At 33.5% G+C, this 18,927-nt stretch overlaps 1 protein-coding gene and 1 long non-coding RNA gene across 2 annotated transcripts; one reads left to right on the forward strand and one right to left on the reverse strand.

The window, feature by feature from the left end:
• Positions 1-5,121: 5,121 nt before the first annotated feature.
• LOC147489551 (uncharacterized) lies at positions 5,122-6,159 on the forward strand. Its single transcript, XM_086574678.1, has 4 exons — positions 5,122-5,293; positions 5,417-5,461; positions 5,543-5,638; positions 5,852-6,159. Exons 1-4 carry the CDS (start codon positions 5,122-5,124, stop codon positions 6,157-6,159), a joined length of 621 nt encoding a protein of 206 aa, XP_086430804.1.
• An 8,959-nt stretch (positions 6,160-15,118) lies between these two features.
• Positions 15,119-17,246, reverse strand: LOC147489552 (uncharacterized). Its single transcript, XR_015203294.1, has 4 exons — positions 16,895-17,246; positions 16,144-16,221; positions 15,305-15,365; positions 15,119-15,227 (listed from the first exon to the last, which is right to left on the reverse strand). It is a non-coding gene; the product is annotated as an uncharacterized LOC147489552 (long non-coding RNA).
• Positions 17,247-18,927: the final 1,681 nt, after the last annotated feature.

The raw sequence follows: 18,927 nt of genomic DNA on the forward strand, positions 1-18,927 counted from the left end.
CCACTTCAATATTTGTAAACCACTACAGATACATTGTAGTGGCTGACATATCATGTTTGTCAATAGCTCACTCATAGTACATTAACATATTGCTGCCTCATATATGAAACAATGCTGCAACATGCAGTTCCATAACAACACATTATCAGTGTTTCATATAACAACATGGGTCCTAACAACATTTGCAATATCAATTCAAGACTATATAATAGGGTACCCATATCATATTACAACTTTCTATAACATTTTAAATAAGATTATATGAGTACTTCAAATGTCAAAAACTGGTTACCCATATCATGGGTACCCTATTATCATTCTGGGATCAACATGCAAGATCCCAGTTCACTATTTGTAAACCACTACATATACATTGTAGTGGCTGACATATCATGTTTCCCAATAGCTCACTCATATATGAAACAATGCTGCAACATGTAGGTCCAAAACAACACATTTTCAGTGCTTCATATAAGAACATGGGTCCTAACAACATTTGCAATTCAAATTCAAGACTATATAATAGGGTACCCATATCATATTACAACTTTCTATAACTTTTAAATAAGATTATATGAGTACTTCAAATGTCAAAAGGGTAGCGATGTCAAACTGGTTACCCATATATTATCATGGGTACCTTATTATCATTCTGGGTTTAACATGCAAGATCCCACTTCACTATTTATACATTGTAGTTGCTGACATATATGGTTTCACAATAGCTCACTCATGGTACCATAACATATTACTGCCTCATATATGAAACAATGTTGCAACATGCAGTTCAATAACAACACATTATCAGTGCTTCATTAACAATATGGGTCCTAACAACATTTGTAATTCCATTATCATATTACAACTTCTATAACATTATAAGATTATGTGAGTACTTTAAATGTCAAAAGAAAGCAAGTTACTTACAAGGCCTTTAATTACTTTTGCCTATCTTTGAAAAAGTTCCTCATTATTGTATGTCCCTGAAACTGCTGCACCACTTTGCATGGGCTGTTACCCCAAAGCATCCTTTAGCACTTGTTCATTCAGTTCTCCTTCAAAATGATCTAGACTTTCCAACACCACTGCCTTCCCCTTAAGAGGCTGAAGCTTTTTCTGATAAGTATGTAGATGAATGTTTCTGGAAGGCAAGTCTACCCAATCTAGTATTCTGGGGAACCTATCATCAACTTGTCTCCGAGCCCCAAGAGATGGGATGTGAAGATATACCTAAATAACAAAACAAATTAAACAACCATAAACTGCAAAAGAATCCTTTCTAACACTCACCAGGTTAGACATGTCTTCCAAAGACTCTTCCAACATTTCAAACAGAGGTGTGCCCCAAGGAAAGTTGCCAAATGCATTTAAATTCTCGGCCAGATCAATATACCTCCCATCAACTGTCCTAGCAGATCCTTGAAGCACAACTTGCAACAGTATATACAACCTATTCAGCCTAAACACATCATTCTGACTTTCTTCACCAACACTTGATTTTGCCAAGTTTCTAGCTTCCAATATTTCTGTTTCAGAAACCGTGGTTCCTTTAAAAAACCTTGCACGAAATTGGGATGGGATCTTGATGTATGCCGTATAGAATGAATTAGAAACCGGCTTCACACTAAGACCCATTATAAAAGCAACATCACTTTTCTTAAACACCAAATCCTTCTTACCGATCAGTAGCAAAGTTTACCTACTTGGTGTCCCAAAACAGCATACACTATCGTAGTAGTGGTGTGCATTCTCTCGTTAATGCTTAAAAACTTACCGAAGCAAGACTTCTCAAAATCTTCCCTCTCTTTAGTAGTGAATGTCTTGAAAAATTTATGCATTTTATCGAGTGACATACAAACAGTTAAATTAAGCTTTCTCATTTTTGAAAGATTGGAAATGGTCGGAAAATTAGGGATTCAAGGTATTCAATTTGGGCGGTTTTTTTTGTTTGAAAATGAACACTGAACAGTCCTTATAGCTCAAACATATTACTACCGACACATGCTAGTTAAAGGTTAAAAAACCATCATTTCTTCAACTGTTCGGCGAATAATTAATGTTATCGTATCGTTCCTAACACGTGTCAAAGATTTTTCCCGCCCAAACTAGATTCTTCATATCACCAGTTTATCTTAGTACAGACATTCATACGTTCTAACTATCAGCAACTTTTGAGTCTAGTCATTTTACAAAGGGTGGGACTAGCTTCCTAACATTTTGGCTATTTGTATAAGAAATTTTTTTAAAGATTGAACTACGGACAAGCTTGTAACTGAGTTGGGTGCGAACAATGGTGAAATATGGCACGGAGATGCTACTTCTCAACTTCAGTATGTGTTATTAAATGCTACACTTTTGCTTTACTTGATATTGAATAAAGGGTTGAATAAACTTATCAAAGTTAACTTTTGTTTAACTTGTTATTGGATAATAATATTTTGTACGTAAGATATAGGTGTATATTAAAGTAAACCTGATAGTCTCAATTGTGTTCTTGTTTATGGTTTCAGTTGCTGATATATTATACATAAAATGCTGCCAATTACCTCTGTTTAGAATAACACGTCCAGCCCAGTTTTGTGAATGCTAAATGCATTTTTTCTTTTTTCTTCTTATTGAGTTTCCATACAAATTTCTTTCTATTAGGGTCTCATTATCTCCTTATAAACAACAACAGTGATATAAGGGTACACCTGATATAATCACAAACAAAACATATGAACATTAACAGTTACTATGCTGACACTCAAGCACAATGGACCGGCCGTTTCACAAACCACAAAATACCATTACATCAATTCAAGCCCAAACCTATACAGTGAAACATTTCCAAAACTCCATAAGGTGATCTGTGAAGTGAAGTGGAAGTGGAAGTGGGATTTCAAAAGAAACCCAAGTTGCCGAAACCTGGTGGTATATGTAAATGTCGCTTATGGTTACATCCACAGAGTCTTCATTGCTAAAACCTGGCGGAACCGCGACTGATAAGGCAAAAACTCAATTTCATGCGCTTGGACAAACCTTCCACAAGACACATGAAACCTTCTAAGAAAATATACACATCAAACACTCTCAATTTCACCTCACATGTTACATACTTTTTCACTCCATGCAAAAAGAACGAAATCAACATGGAAATAGTAAACACAACTATGGAAACCTTAAACAAACTCTATACACTACTACGTAAAAACAAACCCAAGTTGCTGACGGTACATGTAAGTTTCGCTTATGGTGGCATCCACAGAGTCTTCATTGCTAAAACCTAGCGGAACCACGACTACAAAGGCAATCCAAACCCACCACAATAACTGCTCAGTTGTTTTCTTCTGCTTTTGAATCATGCCTTGAATCATATTCAAGTAGTCAATCCATTTTTTCATCGATCTAGAAAGGGACTTATTCATCAAGTACATCAACAAACCTTCCACAAGACACATAAATCCTTCTAAGAAAATATACACATAAAACACTCTCAATTTCACCTCACCTGTTACATACTTCTTCACTCCATGCAAAAAGAAAATCAACATGGAAATAGTAAACACAACTATGGAAACCTTAAAAAAAATACTATACACAACTACGTAAAAACAAACCCAAGTTGCTGACGGAACATGTAAGTGTCGCTTATGGTGGCATCCAGAGAGTCTTCATTGTTAAAACCTGGCGGAACCCCGACTGAAAAGGCAATCCAAGCTCACCATAATGACTGCTCAGTTGTTTTCTTCTACTTTTGAACCATGCCTTGAATCATATTCAAGTATTCAATCCATTTTTTCATCGATCTAGAAAGGGACTTGTTCATCAAGTACATCAACAAACTTTCCACTAGACACATGAATCCTTCTAAGAAAATATACACATCAAACACTCTCAATTTCACCTCACCTGTTACATAGTTCTTCACTCCATGCAACAAGAACAAGGGTAGAACAAAATCAACATGGAAATAGTAAACACAACTATAGAAACCTTAAAAAAAACTCTATACACTACTACGTAAAAACAAACCCAAGACGACCTAGAAAGAAACCAACACTGAAGACAACAAACCAAAGCTCAAAACATTTCAATAAACAATGAGAATCGTAGAGGGAGAGGATAATCAAGAAGATGAACCTTAGAAAATTCCATTATCAAGATTTGTGTTCTTGTCCTCCATGAAAAAACCTTACCAAAATCACGAAGGACAGGATAACCAAGAAGATAAAGTAAAAAAATTGGAAGCTTTGGAGGTTTGAGAACACTTTTATAGTTTGGCACAAAAATTGAGGTGAACATTGTCTCATGTCTGTACAACAAAAACAAGCCAGAAATTGCTGATAGTAGATCCATAAGTTGCTGGTTTGTGATCCCACAATAGCTAAAGTCCGTTTTCATTTTTGCTGGGTTGAAATCCAACGGTCATTAATCACTGGTACGTATCGCTAAGAGAATCTAACGGATAGATATGATTGTGCATGTCAACGTCAAAAATATAAGAGGAGAGAAAGTGTGTTGCAGAGGAGAGAGAGTGTGGCAAGAGGAGAGAGAATGTTGTACAGAAGGGCAAAAGGGTCAAAAACCCATTGAATTGGTCAAAATTGAAAGGCATGGCCGGTTGGAGAATAATATCGATTTATCATGGCCGATTTAGGCAATTACCCAAGAGAAAATGGAAAAATGGAAAAATGAAAGCTAAACACATCATCAACACGTTTCTATATTTTTTTTGTGACACTTCAGCGTTTTTAGTGGATCAAAATTGTTAAAAACAAGTCAAGTACCAATGCAAAATTTCTAAATTTCTTGTTTCGATTTCGCACGGCACAAGTTGTCCCGTCCATACAAAAAGATTTTTTATAAATGGCAAAAGTTGTCCCGTCCATCATTTCTCTCCATTTCTGTGGCGCCAAACCATTTTCGCGCCCATCATTTCCCTCCATTTTTTACGTTATATATCAGATCAATCACAGGTGAAGCATCCATATATTTTTTCATTTTTTCATCTCCTCTCATCAGTCATAAACTTTCAATTATTTTTTCATGGGTTCTAGTAGTTATAATAGCAATTGGTGCGAAATAGTAAGTGAACTAATTTTCGACGACGATGATGAAAATGTCGCAATCGTTCAATAAATGCAAAGTGATGCAGTTGTAGTGGCATCAATGATTCCGGCTTTCAACATTTTATCTGTACCAAAATGGGGTGGATCTGTTGATGGTAGAGAATACACTAACCGCGATCGTGTTGGTGCGCATGAACGGTTGGTGGCTGATTATTTTGCTGCTAGACCAAATTATAAAGCAGGTAAGTTTCGTCATAGGTTTCGTATGAGAAGACCACTTTTTAATCGTATATTGGAAGTTGTCACTAATTTTGATTCATATTTTAAGCCTTCTTGTGATGCTCTTGGTTTGTCTGGGGTTTCAGGTTTGGTGAAGATGGCAGCTGCAATACAGATACTTGCTTATGGCTGTCCAGCTGATTCAATGGATCACTAGATAAAACTTGCTGAGAGTACGGCCCGAGAATCACTTCATAATTTCTGCAATGCAGTTGTCAACTGTTTTGAAAAACAGTACTTGAGAAGCCCAACTGAAGAAGATGTAACACGCTTGCTTGCAGTAGGCGAAGAACGCGGTTGGCCAGCAGGTATGTTGGGTAGTTTAGACTATATGCATTGGGTATGGAAAAATTGTCCAACTACGTGGCATGGAACTCATTTGGGCCATGCTAGAAACGCGGCTATGATTTTGGAAGCAGTTGTAGACTAGGAGCTATGGTTTTGGCACGCATACTTTGGAATGGCTGGATCGTGTAATGATCTTAATGTGTTAGATAATTCTTATTTATTTGATAATTTAGTCAAAGGAACAGCTCCAGTTTGTGTTTATCAAGTTAATAACAATCCTTACAACACGGGCTACTACCTTGCTAATGGAATATATCGACCATGGGCTATACTGATTCAAACAATCTCATCTCATGCTACTCCCATGGATATTAACTTTCCAAAAGCGCAAAAAGCATCTCGTAAAGATGTGGAACGTGGTTTTGGTGTTTTACAAGCTAGATTTGCAATTGTTAGTAGGTCTGCTCGTCAGTGGGATAGAGGAGCTCTATCTCGTATATATAATGAAGAAATGTATTATACTTCACAACATGATTGTTGAGAATGAACATAATGTACAACTTCCAAAGTGGAAACCACCTTCAGATGAACGATTATGCCATGAAGTTGAGATGCAGAGTAATGACCATCTGTTTGTGTAAAACATGGTAGCCAGGACATTAAGTATTCATTGTGGAGCTACTAATCAACAATTGAAGAATGATCTAGTTGAACATCATTGGACACGTTATGGTACACGTCACAACCAAAGGAACAACTAATAAGTTTGTTTAAGTTTGTTAACTGTGTTTTTTAAATGTGCTTTCTGTATTTTCTGTTAACTGTACTTTCATCAAGTTTGTTTTGTTTAAATAAGATTGTGATTTGTTGAATAAGATTTTCACATACTTGAAATTAAAAATGTTACAACATACTTGAAATTAAAAATGTTATAACTAAAAATCATCATCTTCATATTATTCATTTTCATCCCTCAGAAATGGATTGAGAGAGCATGCTTGCCTACCACGAGACTGACTAACACTGTTTGTTGATCCAGAAGAAGAAAAAAACCCAAACTGTTGAGAAGGATGGGTTTGAATGTATGGACTAGGAGGGTTTGGAATGTATAGAGTAGAAGAGATTGGATAATGAGGAATAGAAGGAGCAGCAGGAATACCTTGTTCTTGTTCAACCCACTTACGATAGATAGCTGCTTGCTTAGCTTCCCAAAATGTCAGTTGAATACCGCTAAACTTGCTTAGATCAAGCATCATGATATCTTGTTCTTTATGTGCTTCAAGCCTCAATATTTTGTCTTTTTTTTCATTTTCATTGAGAGGAACATTTGTCGATTTGATGTGTCATCCACTATGTGATTTAGACATTTATTCAGTTAAGGATTCAAAAAATGACAATTACGGCCACAATAATTACGACATATTCCAATTCCTTAGATATATATTATAGTTATACCCCTCACCAATGTATTTTTTGGAACACTCGCAGGGACTCCAGTTTTTTCTAAACTCTATTACTACTTATAAAAAAGTAGGATATAAATAAGAAAACAATCCCATCTAAAGTTTAAGAGAGTCTCTAACTTTTCCTAAACACTATAACTAATTACAAAAAAATAATCTCATCTAGAGTTTCACAGAGTCTCCAACTTTTCCTAAATAATATAGCTAATTACGAAAAAAAAAATATAAGATATAAACTAAATTGCTAAAAACAATAGTTTCCACCGAAAACGATTTTCCTAAAACCCTTTCAATTTGATGGGTCATCCACAATGGGATTTAAATATTTATTCATAGTTAAGGATTCTAAAAATCACAATTCTTGCCACAATAATAATTACATATTCTAATTAAATTTTTAAATTTTTAAATTTTAACAATATTTATATATATATATATATATATATATATATATATATATATATATATATATATATATATATATATATATATATATATATATATATATATATATATACATCGATTTCGATTTCTGTTAAATATTATTTGAGGTTAGTTCAATGCATTTGTATCCATTTTTTGGTTCCCTATTAATTATTCTTTGACGTTAGTTTTATTCAGTATTATATATGTTTTAAAATATTTGTTATTATTGCGTTGCCGTTATTTATTTTTTTTATTTTCTATTATATATTTTGTGATGTTATTTTTTGTATAATTTAATTTTCTACATGTAATTTATTTTGGTTTGGTATATAATTTATTTAAGCCCAACGCCCACTTTAACTGAATCTCGTTATTTTTTTTTTTATAAAATAAGCTAGGGTTAGGCAGACCCCCACCTGCATTAATCTCAAAGACGCTCATACAATGTTCCTATTGCATCATCCTCTACTAATCTATATAGTTCTCGACTTAACGGGGAACTGAATCTCGTTATTCTGCCGAATTATATATATATATATATAATTCGGCAGAATAACGAGATTCAGTTAAAGTGGGCGTTGGGCTTAAATAAATTATATACCAAACCAAAATAAATTACATGTAGAAAATTAAATTATACAAAAAATAACATCACAAAATATATAATAGAAAATAAAAAAAATAAATAACGGCAACGCAATAATAACAAATATTTTAAAACATATATAATACTGAATAAAACTAACGTCAAAGAATAATTAATAGGGAACCAAAAAATGGATACAAATGCATTGAACTAACCTCAAATAATATTTAACAGGAAATCGGAAACTGGATGCAAATGTAAGCATTAAACTAATCTTAAAAAGTAATTAATATAAAATCGGAATATGGATACAACTGCATTAAACTAACCTCAAAGAATAATTAACGTGAAATCAAAACTTGGATGCAAATACATCAAACTAATATCAAAAAATAATTGTCGAGAAATCGGAAACTGGATACAAATGCATTGAACTAACCCTCAAAGATTAAATTAACGGGAAATCGAAAACTGGATGCAACTGCATTAAACTAACCTCAAAGAAAAATTAATTATAAATTGGAAACATGATACAAATGCGTGGAACTAATCTTAAAAAATAGTTAACGGGAAATCGGAAACCAGATGCAACTGCACTGAACTAATCTTAAAAAATAAACTGGATGTAAATACATTGAACTAACCTCAAGAAATAATTAATGGGAAATTGAAAACTGGATGCAAATTCATTGAATTAACCTCAAACAATAATTAACGGGAAATCGAAAACTAGATGCAAATGCAACCTTATCAAATAATAAACGAGAAATCGAAAACTGTATGCAAATGTATTAAACTAATCTCACAGAATAATTAACGGGAAATCAGAAACTGGATGCAAATGCATTGAGCTGACCTCAAAGAGCAATTAATAGTAAATTGGAAATTGAATGCAAATATATTGAACTAACTGCAAAAAATAATTAACGAGAAATCGGAAACTAGATGCAACCGCATTGAACTAACCTAAAAAAAATGGAAATCGAAAATTGGATTCAACTACATTGAACTAACCTCAAAATATAAATAACGGAAAATCAGAAATTGGATGCAAATGCATTGAGCTAACCTCAAAACATAGTTGGATTATATGTTGTGAGAATGTCTCGATAAGTATAGTTTTGCATTTAAAATTGTGTTTATCTTATCTCTTTCCGTATGATTGGTAACTCCTTGCTATTCAAGTAGTTTCAATATATATGAACTTCGCCTTATAAGGCAATCTCACAAAACTTCAATCAAACTTCTATTATTAAACAACAAAATGAAGTTGAAGGGTTTTATCAAATGTGAGTTTTTTTTTTAATGAAGAGTGAGGTTTTCAAGTTATAAGAAATTTGGATGAGTGATCAATATAATATTAATATATAATAGTTCTGCATATTTGCAAATATTATTTTAGAATAATTAATATAACAACACCCGTTCGTAGATAATCTTTGCAGATTCCACATAGTGGGTCATGCATAATTTAAAAAATAATTAACAGAAAATCGGGAACTGGATAATCTTTGATGATCCAACATAGTAAATCAAACATAATTTATTTTTTATGTCATGTTTGCAAGGACACTACAGATGGATCAGTAGAAGTTGGTATTACACACTACATTGGATAATTAAAAGGAAATCAAAAACTGGATTCAAATACATAACTAAGCTCAAAGAGTAATTAACGGAAAATCGAAAACTTTATGCAAATGCAATAAACTAAACTCAAAAAAGTAATTAACTAGAAATCGAAAACTAGATGCAATTGCATTAAACTAACGTCAGAGAATAACTAACGGAAAATTAGAAATTGGATGCAAATCCTTGAAGAATATTTAATGGAAAATCGTAAACGGTATGCAAATACATCAAACAAATCTCAAATAATAATTAATGGGAAACCAGAAACTAGATGCAAGTGCATTGAACTAAACTCAAAAAATAATTAATAGAAAATAAAAAACTGAATGCAACTGCATTGAACTTACTTCATAGAATAATTGGTGGGAAATCAAAAACTAAATGCAAATATGCATTGAAATAACCTTAAAGAATAGTTAACGGGAAATCAGAAACCCGAATGTAATTGCATCGAACTAACCTCAAAGCATAAATAATAAGTTGGATGCAAATGCATTGAACTAATCTCAAGAAATAATTAACGGGAAATCGAAAACTGGATGCAAATTCATTGTACTAACCTCAAACAATAATTAACTGGAAATCGGGAACTAGATGCAAATGCAATCTTATCAAATAATAAACGAGAAATCAGAAACTGGATACAAATGCATTAAACTAATCTTACAGAATAATTAACCGAAAATCAGAAACTGGATGCAAATGCATTGAACTAACCTCAAAGAACAATTAACATGAAATTGAAAATTGGATGAAAATGTATTGAACTAACTGCAAATAATAATTAATGAGAATTCGGAAACTGGATGCAACTGCATTCAACTAACCTCAAAAAATAAATAACAGGAATCGAAAATTGGATGCAACTGCATTCAACTAATCTCAAAATATAAATAACGGAAAATCAGAAATAGGGTGCGGGTGTATTGAACTAATCTCAAAGAATAATTAACGGGAGATTGGAACCTGGATGCAAATGCATTGAACTAATATCAAAGACTAATTAACGAAACATCGAAAACTGGATGCAACTGTATTGAATTAACCTTAATGAATAACTATCAGGAAATTATAAAGTGGATGCAATTGCACTGAAATAACCTCAAATAATAATTAACGGGAAATCGGAAACTTGATGCGACTACATTGAACTAACCTCAAAGAATAATTTATGAGAAATTGGAAACTTAATGCAATGTACTACATTGAACTAACCTCAAAAAATAATTAATGGAAAATCAAAAACTTGATGCAAATGCATTGAACTAATAATCCTAAAACATATTTGTATTATATGTAGGGGGAATAACTGTATCGACAAATATAGTTTTGCATTTTAAGTAATGTTTATCATACTTTTTTTATTATGATTAAGAATGTCGTGTTATTCAAGTAGCTTCAATATTATCTTCGTTACATTGGGCATTCTCACAAAACTTTAATCAAACTTATATTATTAAACCTAACAACAAAAAGAAGTAGATGAGTTTTATAAAGGTTTGATGCTTCCTTTTTTATAGAGAGTGCTGCAAGAAATTTGAATGACTGATTAATATAATTTTCATATCTCATAACTATGCATGGTTGCTAATATTTTTTACAATAATTTAATATAACGACACCCATTCGTAGGACAGGTTCGAAAGCTAGTTTAATCCTATTACCCACTACTTTTGGGCCCAAAATAATAAGCCCTTCATTAGTCTTATCTCACTTTAACTTTTAAAGCTTTAATTGATGTGAACTTTTTCCCACTTATTTATTTTAAACTAGCCAATTAGCCCGCCTGCGGCCGGGCCTGCTACATTGATAGTTCACAATGAACTGATTTTACTTTTATCAAACTATTAACAACTACAATACAGCATCACCCAGCGTTATTGGCAAAGTATTGACTAGCCTTCCTCCACTTAAATATAATTGATGCATCAGTAGCATCAAAAATTAATAGGGGGCTGCCATATGAAATTAGGTTTCCTTTGTACTATATTTTTTGAGGAGTAAGTATAATGATTCTTTCAAGGAAACTAAAAACAGTAGTTCATTGTAATCATGTTCAATGATATAGTTTTCATCAGCACATTGTCAATCTCTTAGTTGGAAATTGATTAATTCAAATCTAAGAAATCTAGGAAAAAAAGAAAGAAGTTCATTGACAAATTCATTTAATTAAAATTAGTATATGGTATGCATAGATTGACCAAACGTTGGGTATTTTATATCTACCTCCAAACTATATGCCTCTGATTTAATGTGCATTTAACCTTGAACCTCTCAGGGAACAATAATGTAGATAAGTTTATATTTAAGGAAAACAAAAATATATACTAACAAAAACTGAAGATGGTAATTCTCATGATAAAGGCTCTAATGTTGTTGTTTTCTATCTTGGCGCATATTCGGCATTGCCTCTCTGCATTCGTGGTGGAATGGTAGATAGCTCCTCAACGCCCATGAACACAGTTCCTCCAAATTTTTTGGCATAGCCTTCCCTGTTTTACTGACATTATTCCAACATCTTAGATCAAACTTTAAACCTGTAAAGATAAAATCTAACTCAGTGGAAGAAATTCGTACCAATTATGCAAGACAACCAATTTTAACACTGAAATCCAATCCAAAACAGTAATTAGATACATAACTCATAAACATTCCAACTTAATTACCAACTAATTCGAACAGTCTAGTAAGCATATTGAGATTTTTCTCTAAAAACTATCACACACAAATTAATATAATAATACTTTAAAGTTCAAAGCGGCACAATAAAAAGCAAACCAGGTAACCCACTAACTTAATTTAATGGGATAACAATGGAACAAACAACGTTAGTATGGTTATAATCTACTTGGGTTTGCGCCCTGAATACTCACTTTAAAATTTTCCGCAATTACCCAATTACTTCGCCTAAAACTGCTCTACGGATTGTTAGCGTTAGTTCATCTCATGTATACCCCAAATTCTGATCCAACACATCCAAGTATCAAACACTCCCATATAGCTAAAGCTATATAATTTTGAAGTAAAAATCTTTGTTTATCAATATGTACCCACTAACATTGAAACTTAGATTATCCAAAGTGAATCCAACATAGAGAGGAAGGATCATCTTACAACTTTTTTGGGTATAACACCATTATACAGTAGCTAAAATTGTATGTTGGCTGTGTCTCGATTCCAACCGGCGATTACCTGTATCAAGTCATATAAGGTGGGTCATATCTAAAGCACTTGTCCTCTGGAAGTTGTTGGAAATTTTATCTGAAGAGTAAAATAAAAGGAACCAATTATTTTGTACATAGAAAGAGAAAATTGAACCTAACCTCTTAATTATGAGTTTGTCTACGAAGACGGCGGGCATCAGCCAATGTTCTCATATTTGGTAGCATGCACATATTTTCCTCCATGTTTGAAGCTAATATTGTTCACTAACACAAAGAGAGTGAACAATATAATAGTTTGTATTCACAAATAGTGATACATTAAGTAAGCACTTCATACCATAACCAAACAAAATAATTGACACCTCAATGACACCTCAAAAGAAGATGGTCCAAACACTTATACAAATTAACACCTGTACCAAACAACACCTTGTTGCACAACAATCTATATGTTATTCACCTCAGTTATAGAAATTACCCTACAAATAACATTGAAGGAAAATAGGGTCTACATACCAGTTTCTAGCTCTTGAATTAATGAACCTCCGAGTGGATTTTATAACAACCCAACCACTGATCTGCCTGCCCCTTAAGAGGAGGCAGATAAGTTTTCACTAAACCTAGCTTTCACATGGCAGATGTGGGACTGGAAATGGGCACACTCAAGGCATCTTCTACACGCCTTGCATCTAGTAGGTTCGACCTTCTGGTTTCTCTCCTTGTTTCTTGAGCAATTCCCGATAAGTACTTTCTTCTTGATTGAAGTGGAACAATTGAAAGGTTTTCTGCAAATGACTTATGGAATTGATCAACGTAGTTTGAGTGTTGTGTCACACATGAATGGACGGAAGCCTTTCTCCTGGGAGGAACATAGATGGATAACAACGTTATGCGGATGCTCCATGCACACAGGGCACTTGGCTTCTTCTGATCCCATTCTTTAACATCCTCTAAAAGGGGCTTAGGCAGATACTGTAAGGAGCTCCTCGAGCTACAAGGATAAGGAGATGCCTTGGATCGACCAGATGATACAGAAGAATTTTTTCTTCCTTAAGCATTTTGGAATTTGCAGCAGTTACCACCAAGCACTACTATATTCTATGAAACCACCTTAAAAATTTAGACTAACGATATTCAATTAAACACCACCATATCAATCAATGATTAAGCCTTGTGAGAACCTAGCAATTGAATATTATTTTGTTTCACTATTTAGCTTGCAGAGTATTCTATTAATAGCTTAGTAAATGAGTTGTGATGGGCCATACTCAAAAAGCAAAATATTGTAATAATAGTACCGCCACTTCTTGAATCTTCATATTTCTCGAATTTCTATTTGTTCTTCCTAGGTTATAATGGTACTTGAAGCTACATTCTAAAAACATATTTATTAGTTTTCACTGAGAGGTTGAAAACATACCCAGTAGTAGCCAATAGGACACCGATATTAATATTCCCAATTGGCTTAAAACATTGGGTTAATTTAAATAAAACCACTATTGTCTAACTATATGACAATGTGTGTGTGTATATATATATATATATAAAACAGTGAAGAAGTACGTGTTGATTTGATGAGATAAGCTCTGTAAACTTTTATAAAAGGCATTTGGATGACACCAATAATGGTGTTCAAAAGAATTGAAAAGGACGTATCACCACAATGGAAGGTTTAGTGTTCAAAGTATATGCCTATAAATTCATATCTCATTTTAATGGACATTGCAGATCCTAATTACTGATTTTGGCAATTAAAAAGGTTACTACATGTTTATATGAGGTGCTTGTAATTCACAAACCAAAAACTAGAAAAAATGAAAAGAAACAAACCCCAAAAGTTTTATCTTAAGGGTGAATTAAAAGTTCAAAGTTAAATACTGGTGATATCACATGAAAGACCTACAGTTTTGGGGTTCCTCATCTCATTGGACATGCATATTGAATGAAATTCCTTAGTAAAAAGGAATGTAATAGAAAGAAAAAGTCAACAACAAATTATGTTCACACGGCTGCTACAAAGATCACTAATATAATGCCAATCTACTTATCATATACAATGGCGACATTTAACTCGTATGTACTGTTAGACATTGTCAACTCACGAAGCACCAAGTTAGGGAGAAAATCAAGGTTGATGCATGGTTGTTGGCATAGAATCTAAAACCAAGAAGATAGATTATTCTTTGTCATGGATTCCACCACAACATGATATCTACTTTTACTTTTCAATAACATACAAATTTTCTACCCCAGATAACCATTTAAGTTTGTTAGAGTTACCTCTGTAAGTCTGTTCCTCAGTTGTTGAGCAATCGCAATGCTCCATATTCAAAGCACACTGCCATTGTTAAAATACATCGCAATTAATTTCAGGAAATATGTTGCACTATTTGGTTTGAAGAAGAGGATGCATACCTAGTTGCTAGCAGTCACATGTCATCGTTGATCATCGTCACCTTTGTAGTCACATGTCATTCTAATCATCAAACAACAACGATAATATAATGATTGTGAAAAAAAATACCAAATAGATAAAGATAATAAAGAAGGAAAGAAGGGAATTGAAGAGTTTCAGTAAATTGAACTCTGAACTTGTTTGGATTTAATTAAAGAATTTGTTCTCTTCAAAAGCCCGAATTAATAAATGAACTCGTTTTCTTCAAAACTCTAAAGTCTACCCTTCTCTCGTTACACTGAAAATGACGAAAGAGAAGTCTATAATAATATATGTGAGACATTTTTATCAGCAAAGTGATGCCTCTCTAAACAGTTGATGTCTTTGAATTAGACCAGCCCCTAGTCTGTTAGTGTACTTAAGCTTCATGGTAGAAGCTCAGTCACTGTCTTCTGTTAGTAGCCCCCTTCCCCACTCGCTTGTGGCCATTATTGGAATCAAGTCCGAATTGGTCCCCAAAAAATGAAGGAAAAAAAATGAATCATAATTTATTTCTGAAAGGGATTAAGGGTGTAAAACCATATTATGTAGCCCTGTCTAGTGTATACTATATTCACCATGCAATGCATGTACTGTTAGTGAACAATAAGCTAATGCGGAACTTGAAATAGGTGGGGAAAAAAAGTTGGAATTTGGACATAATACACCATTCAAAAAAAACAATCTAGTCACTAAAAATGTCAAAAACCAAAACTTCGATTTTGAACATTCGAGGTAATACCATATATTGCAATCAAATTTTCATCTCATTAATTAAATAGTTTCTAAAACCATCAGTGTAGAATTCATTTTTACATACCTCGTATTTGTGCTTGTTCAATTCCTTTTAGGGTTGTACCCATTCTCCCTCTTCTTCCGCTTTACAATAGGTAGCACCCTATAGAACATACCATAAGGTCGACAATCATTTCCCTATTCAACATATCCTTTAACAAACAAACAATAATAAAACATTAAGACCATCCCTAACAAATTCATAAAGAAGGAAGGATTGAGTTGTCTATATCTAGTAGCTACTCACCAAGCACCGTAAAGATGAAGTCTCACAAATATTGAGTCGGTCGGTCACTATATGTTAAACTTGCATGCATGCTTTCAAAATTACTGAGTTGAATAGGAAGGCCTTATACAAAGAGTTTGAACTAAAGTCTAGTAAAGATGTATAGTCCTACTATCATAGAAGAGAAAGGCAAACAAAGCTTAAATGTTCTAGAATAAATTACTCGTAACCATTCAATTATTTTTCCAAAGTTATGCAACATAATGTCTACCATCTCGATCTAAGCCAACAGCCATCGCATCTATGTAACACTATGTAACAAACTATAGATAACATCTTTGTTTAGTTATGTCACTTTACATATGTCTTCATGAGTCCCAAGTGCTTCCTAATATTGGTGGCTACTGTTCTCAATGGTTTATAATTCTTCCATACTTGTTTCTGTATTCTCCACTACAAACTTTGAATAAGTATATTCTAATCATATTTAATTTTTTATTACATAATTAATAAACGTATGTAGCTCGAAAGAAACAACTAAAAGCATTACCTTGCCGAGAACATTTTTTTTTCTTGATCGAATTGATGTAGATATCTATATACCATTGCGACTCAGAGGCCCTGTTCTTAAACCACCTGTTGCTCCTTTCTTTTCAAGCGAAGCCTATTGCTGCCCATGTATATTTTAGCTGCTGGAATGTTCTTCCTGCAGTGTTTGAGTAACTCACACCAATCTCACTGCAGTAGTTCCTCCAGTTAATTAAGGCTTTAGTGACACATTGAATGTCTCCAAATAGGTGTACTTGTTGCAGTCCTAGTCAATGTGCAAGCCTTGTTGCTAGTTCTGCAGCATAAAATTCTGACTGCAATGCATTGTTTGCTATTAACTTACTAATATGAATAGTTCAATGGCTTCATACGAAGGAAATTGATTGTAGGAGTCACAGACTGTTATGTCTTCCCATTAGTTTTAGTTGATTGCTACTAAGATAAACTTATGAATTATTCCTACTATCCTTGTTCTACAGGAGAGGTAAATAAAATGCCTAGAAATCTATGACGGTGAGGCGTTAAAGTTCCCGAAAAATCTATGAAGTCTGTTCAAGGGCACGTAACAATGAAGACTTTTGGTTTCATATTGCCATCCAACAGCACTGGTAATTATATATGGTCATTAGTCATTATATATGCCATGGCGGGTTCTTTGACTGTAACCGTCAATCAAGCGGCTATGTAAGCCTTTACTTGAGGAGGTGCTCTAGGGCATAGTCTCAACCTGAGTTATGCGCCATCATCTATGATTATTACCCTCACTTTCTTTAATTGTGCAATTAAATTAAAAGCATAGACAGGGAATGGCCGTACGCTATAGAGAAAAATTTCTCATAAAGAAGAATATAAAAACTTGGATTTCTTAAGTGAAAACTTAGAAATACCCCTCCGTAATATGTGATGGAATGAAGCAAGCAAAGTTGTTTTGAGTAATAATGGCTACAAAATAGTTTGAATACATTTTCTAGGAGGTATAGTATTCGATCGCCAATTCTACAATTCTATGAACAAGATTGTCATAATCGAATACTCGACTTCTGGAACCTCAGGCCTATTCAATACCAGTATCCCTTCTGAATCACCAGACTAACACATAAATATTTTGGATAGTGCAAAAGTTATATGATCTGTATTTAAAAATAGCCTATATTTAATGTATGTCGACAGGAGTATAGTATTCTTAATCACGTCTTTTGTCTTAGGCAACTTGTTATTTTGTCCTGTAGTGCTAAAAAAATCTCTATCCCTATCTTATAATATATATCTAAGTATCTAACCATTATATAGTTTTTTATATTGCATCAGTCGTAAATCCACCCTCAGCAGTCACCACCATCATCTCTATGACCTTACACTACTATATTTGCAAGTACTGGTTTAGGTAGGAAACACGCTGAAAGGGGGTGAATATAACTCATCATTTGGGGGTTGTATTCTCAATAAAGTTATGCAACCATAGCATCAATTTGCAACTAAACAATTAAAGTTTAAAGGGCAAATTTGACAATGAACATTTAAAAAATATGTGATAAAAAAAATAGTAGTGAAAGCATGTAATGAAGGTCTTTCGAGGCATGTTTCTAATGTGTCCAGGTAGTGGCTCATAGAATAATTACTCCCTTGCGTATACTTACCTTCAATTAAACTACACTTCTTTCCATTGGTACTGATAGGGTATCCACAGTAACTCATGACACCCAAATCATGAATTTGTTTATTTTTTGGGGGAAAAAAAATACTAGTTTGTGCTAGGTGGTTCCAAAGAGTGGAGAAACCAAAGGCTTAAACTATGCTCTCTATAAAAGACTTAAACTATGGCCCCTTTGACGAATCCCATTGAAATTGAGCTCAACGGTTCTATTCCCAGGGGAAAAATCAAACAATAACTTAAAAAATAAAAAATGGAAAATGGAAAAAAAAAATGAAACAGGGAGCTTAACTTTAAAAACGACATCTAATCTCTAGCAGTAAGCCAGTAACCGCACCTAAATCTAATGACAGTACCATTGAAGCACCATGGTACCAAATTAA

This window comes from Coptis chinensis, chromosome 7 (genome assembly GCF_015680905.1).
Source record: "Coptis chinensis isolate HL-2020 chromosome 7, ASM1568090v1, whole genome shotgun sequence".
NCBI lineage: Eukaryota > Viridiplantae > Streptophyta > Magnoliopsida > Ranunculales > Ranunculaceae > Coptis > Coptis chinensis.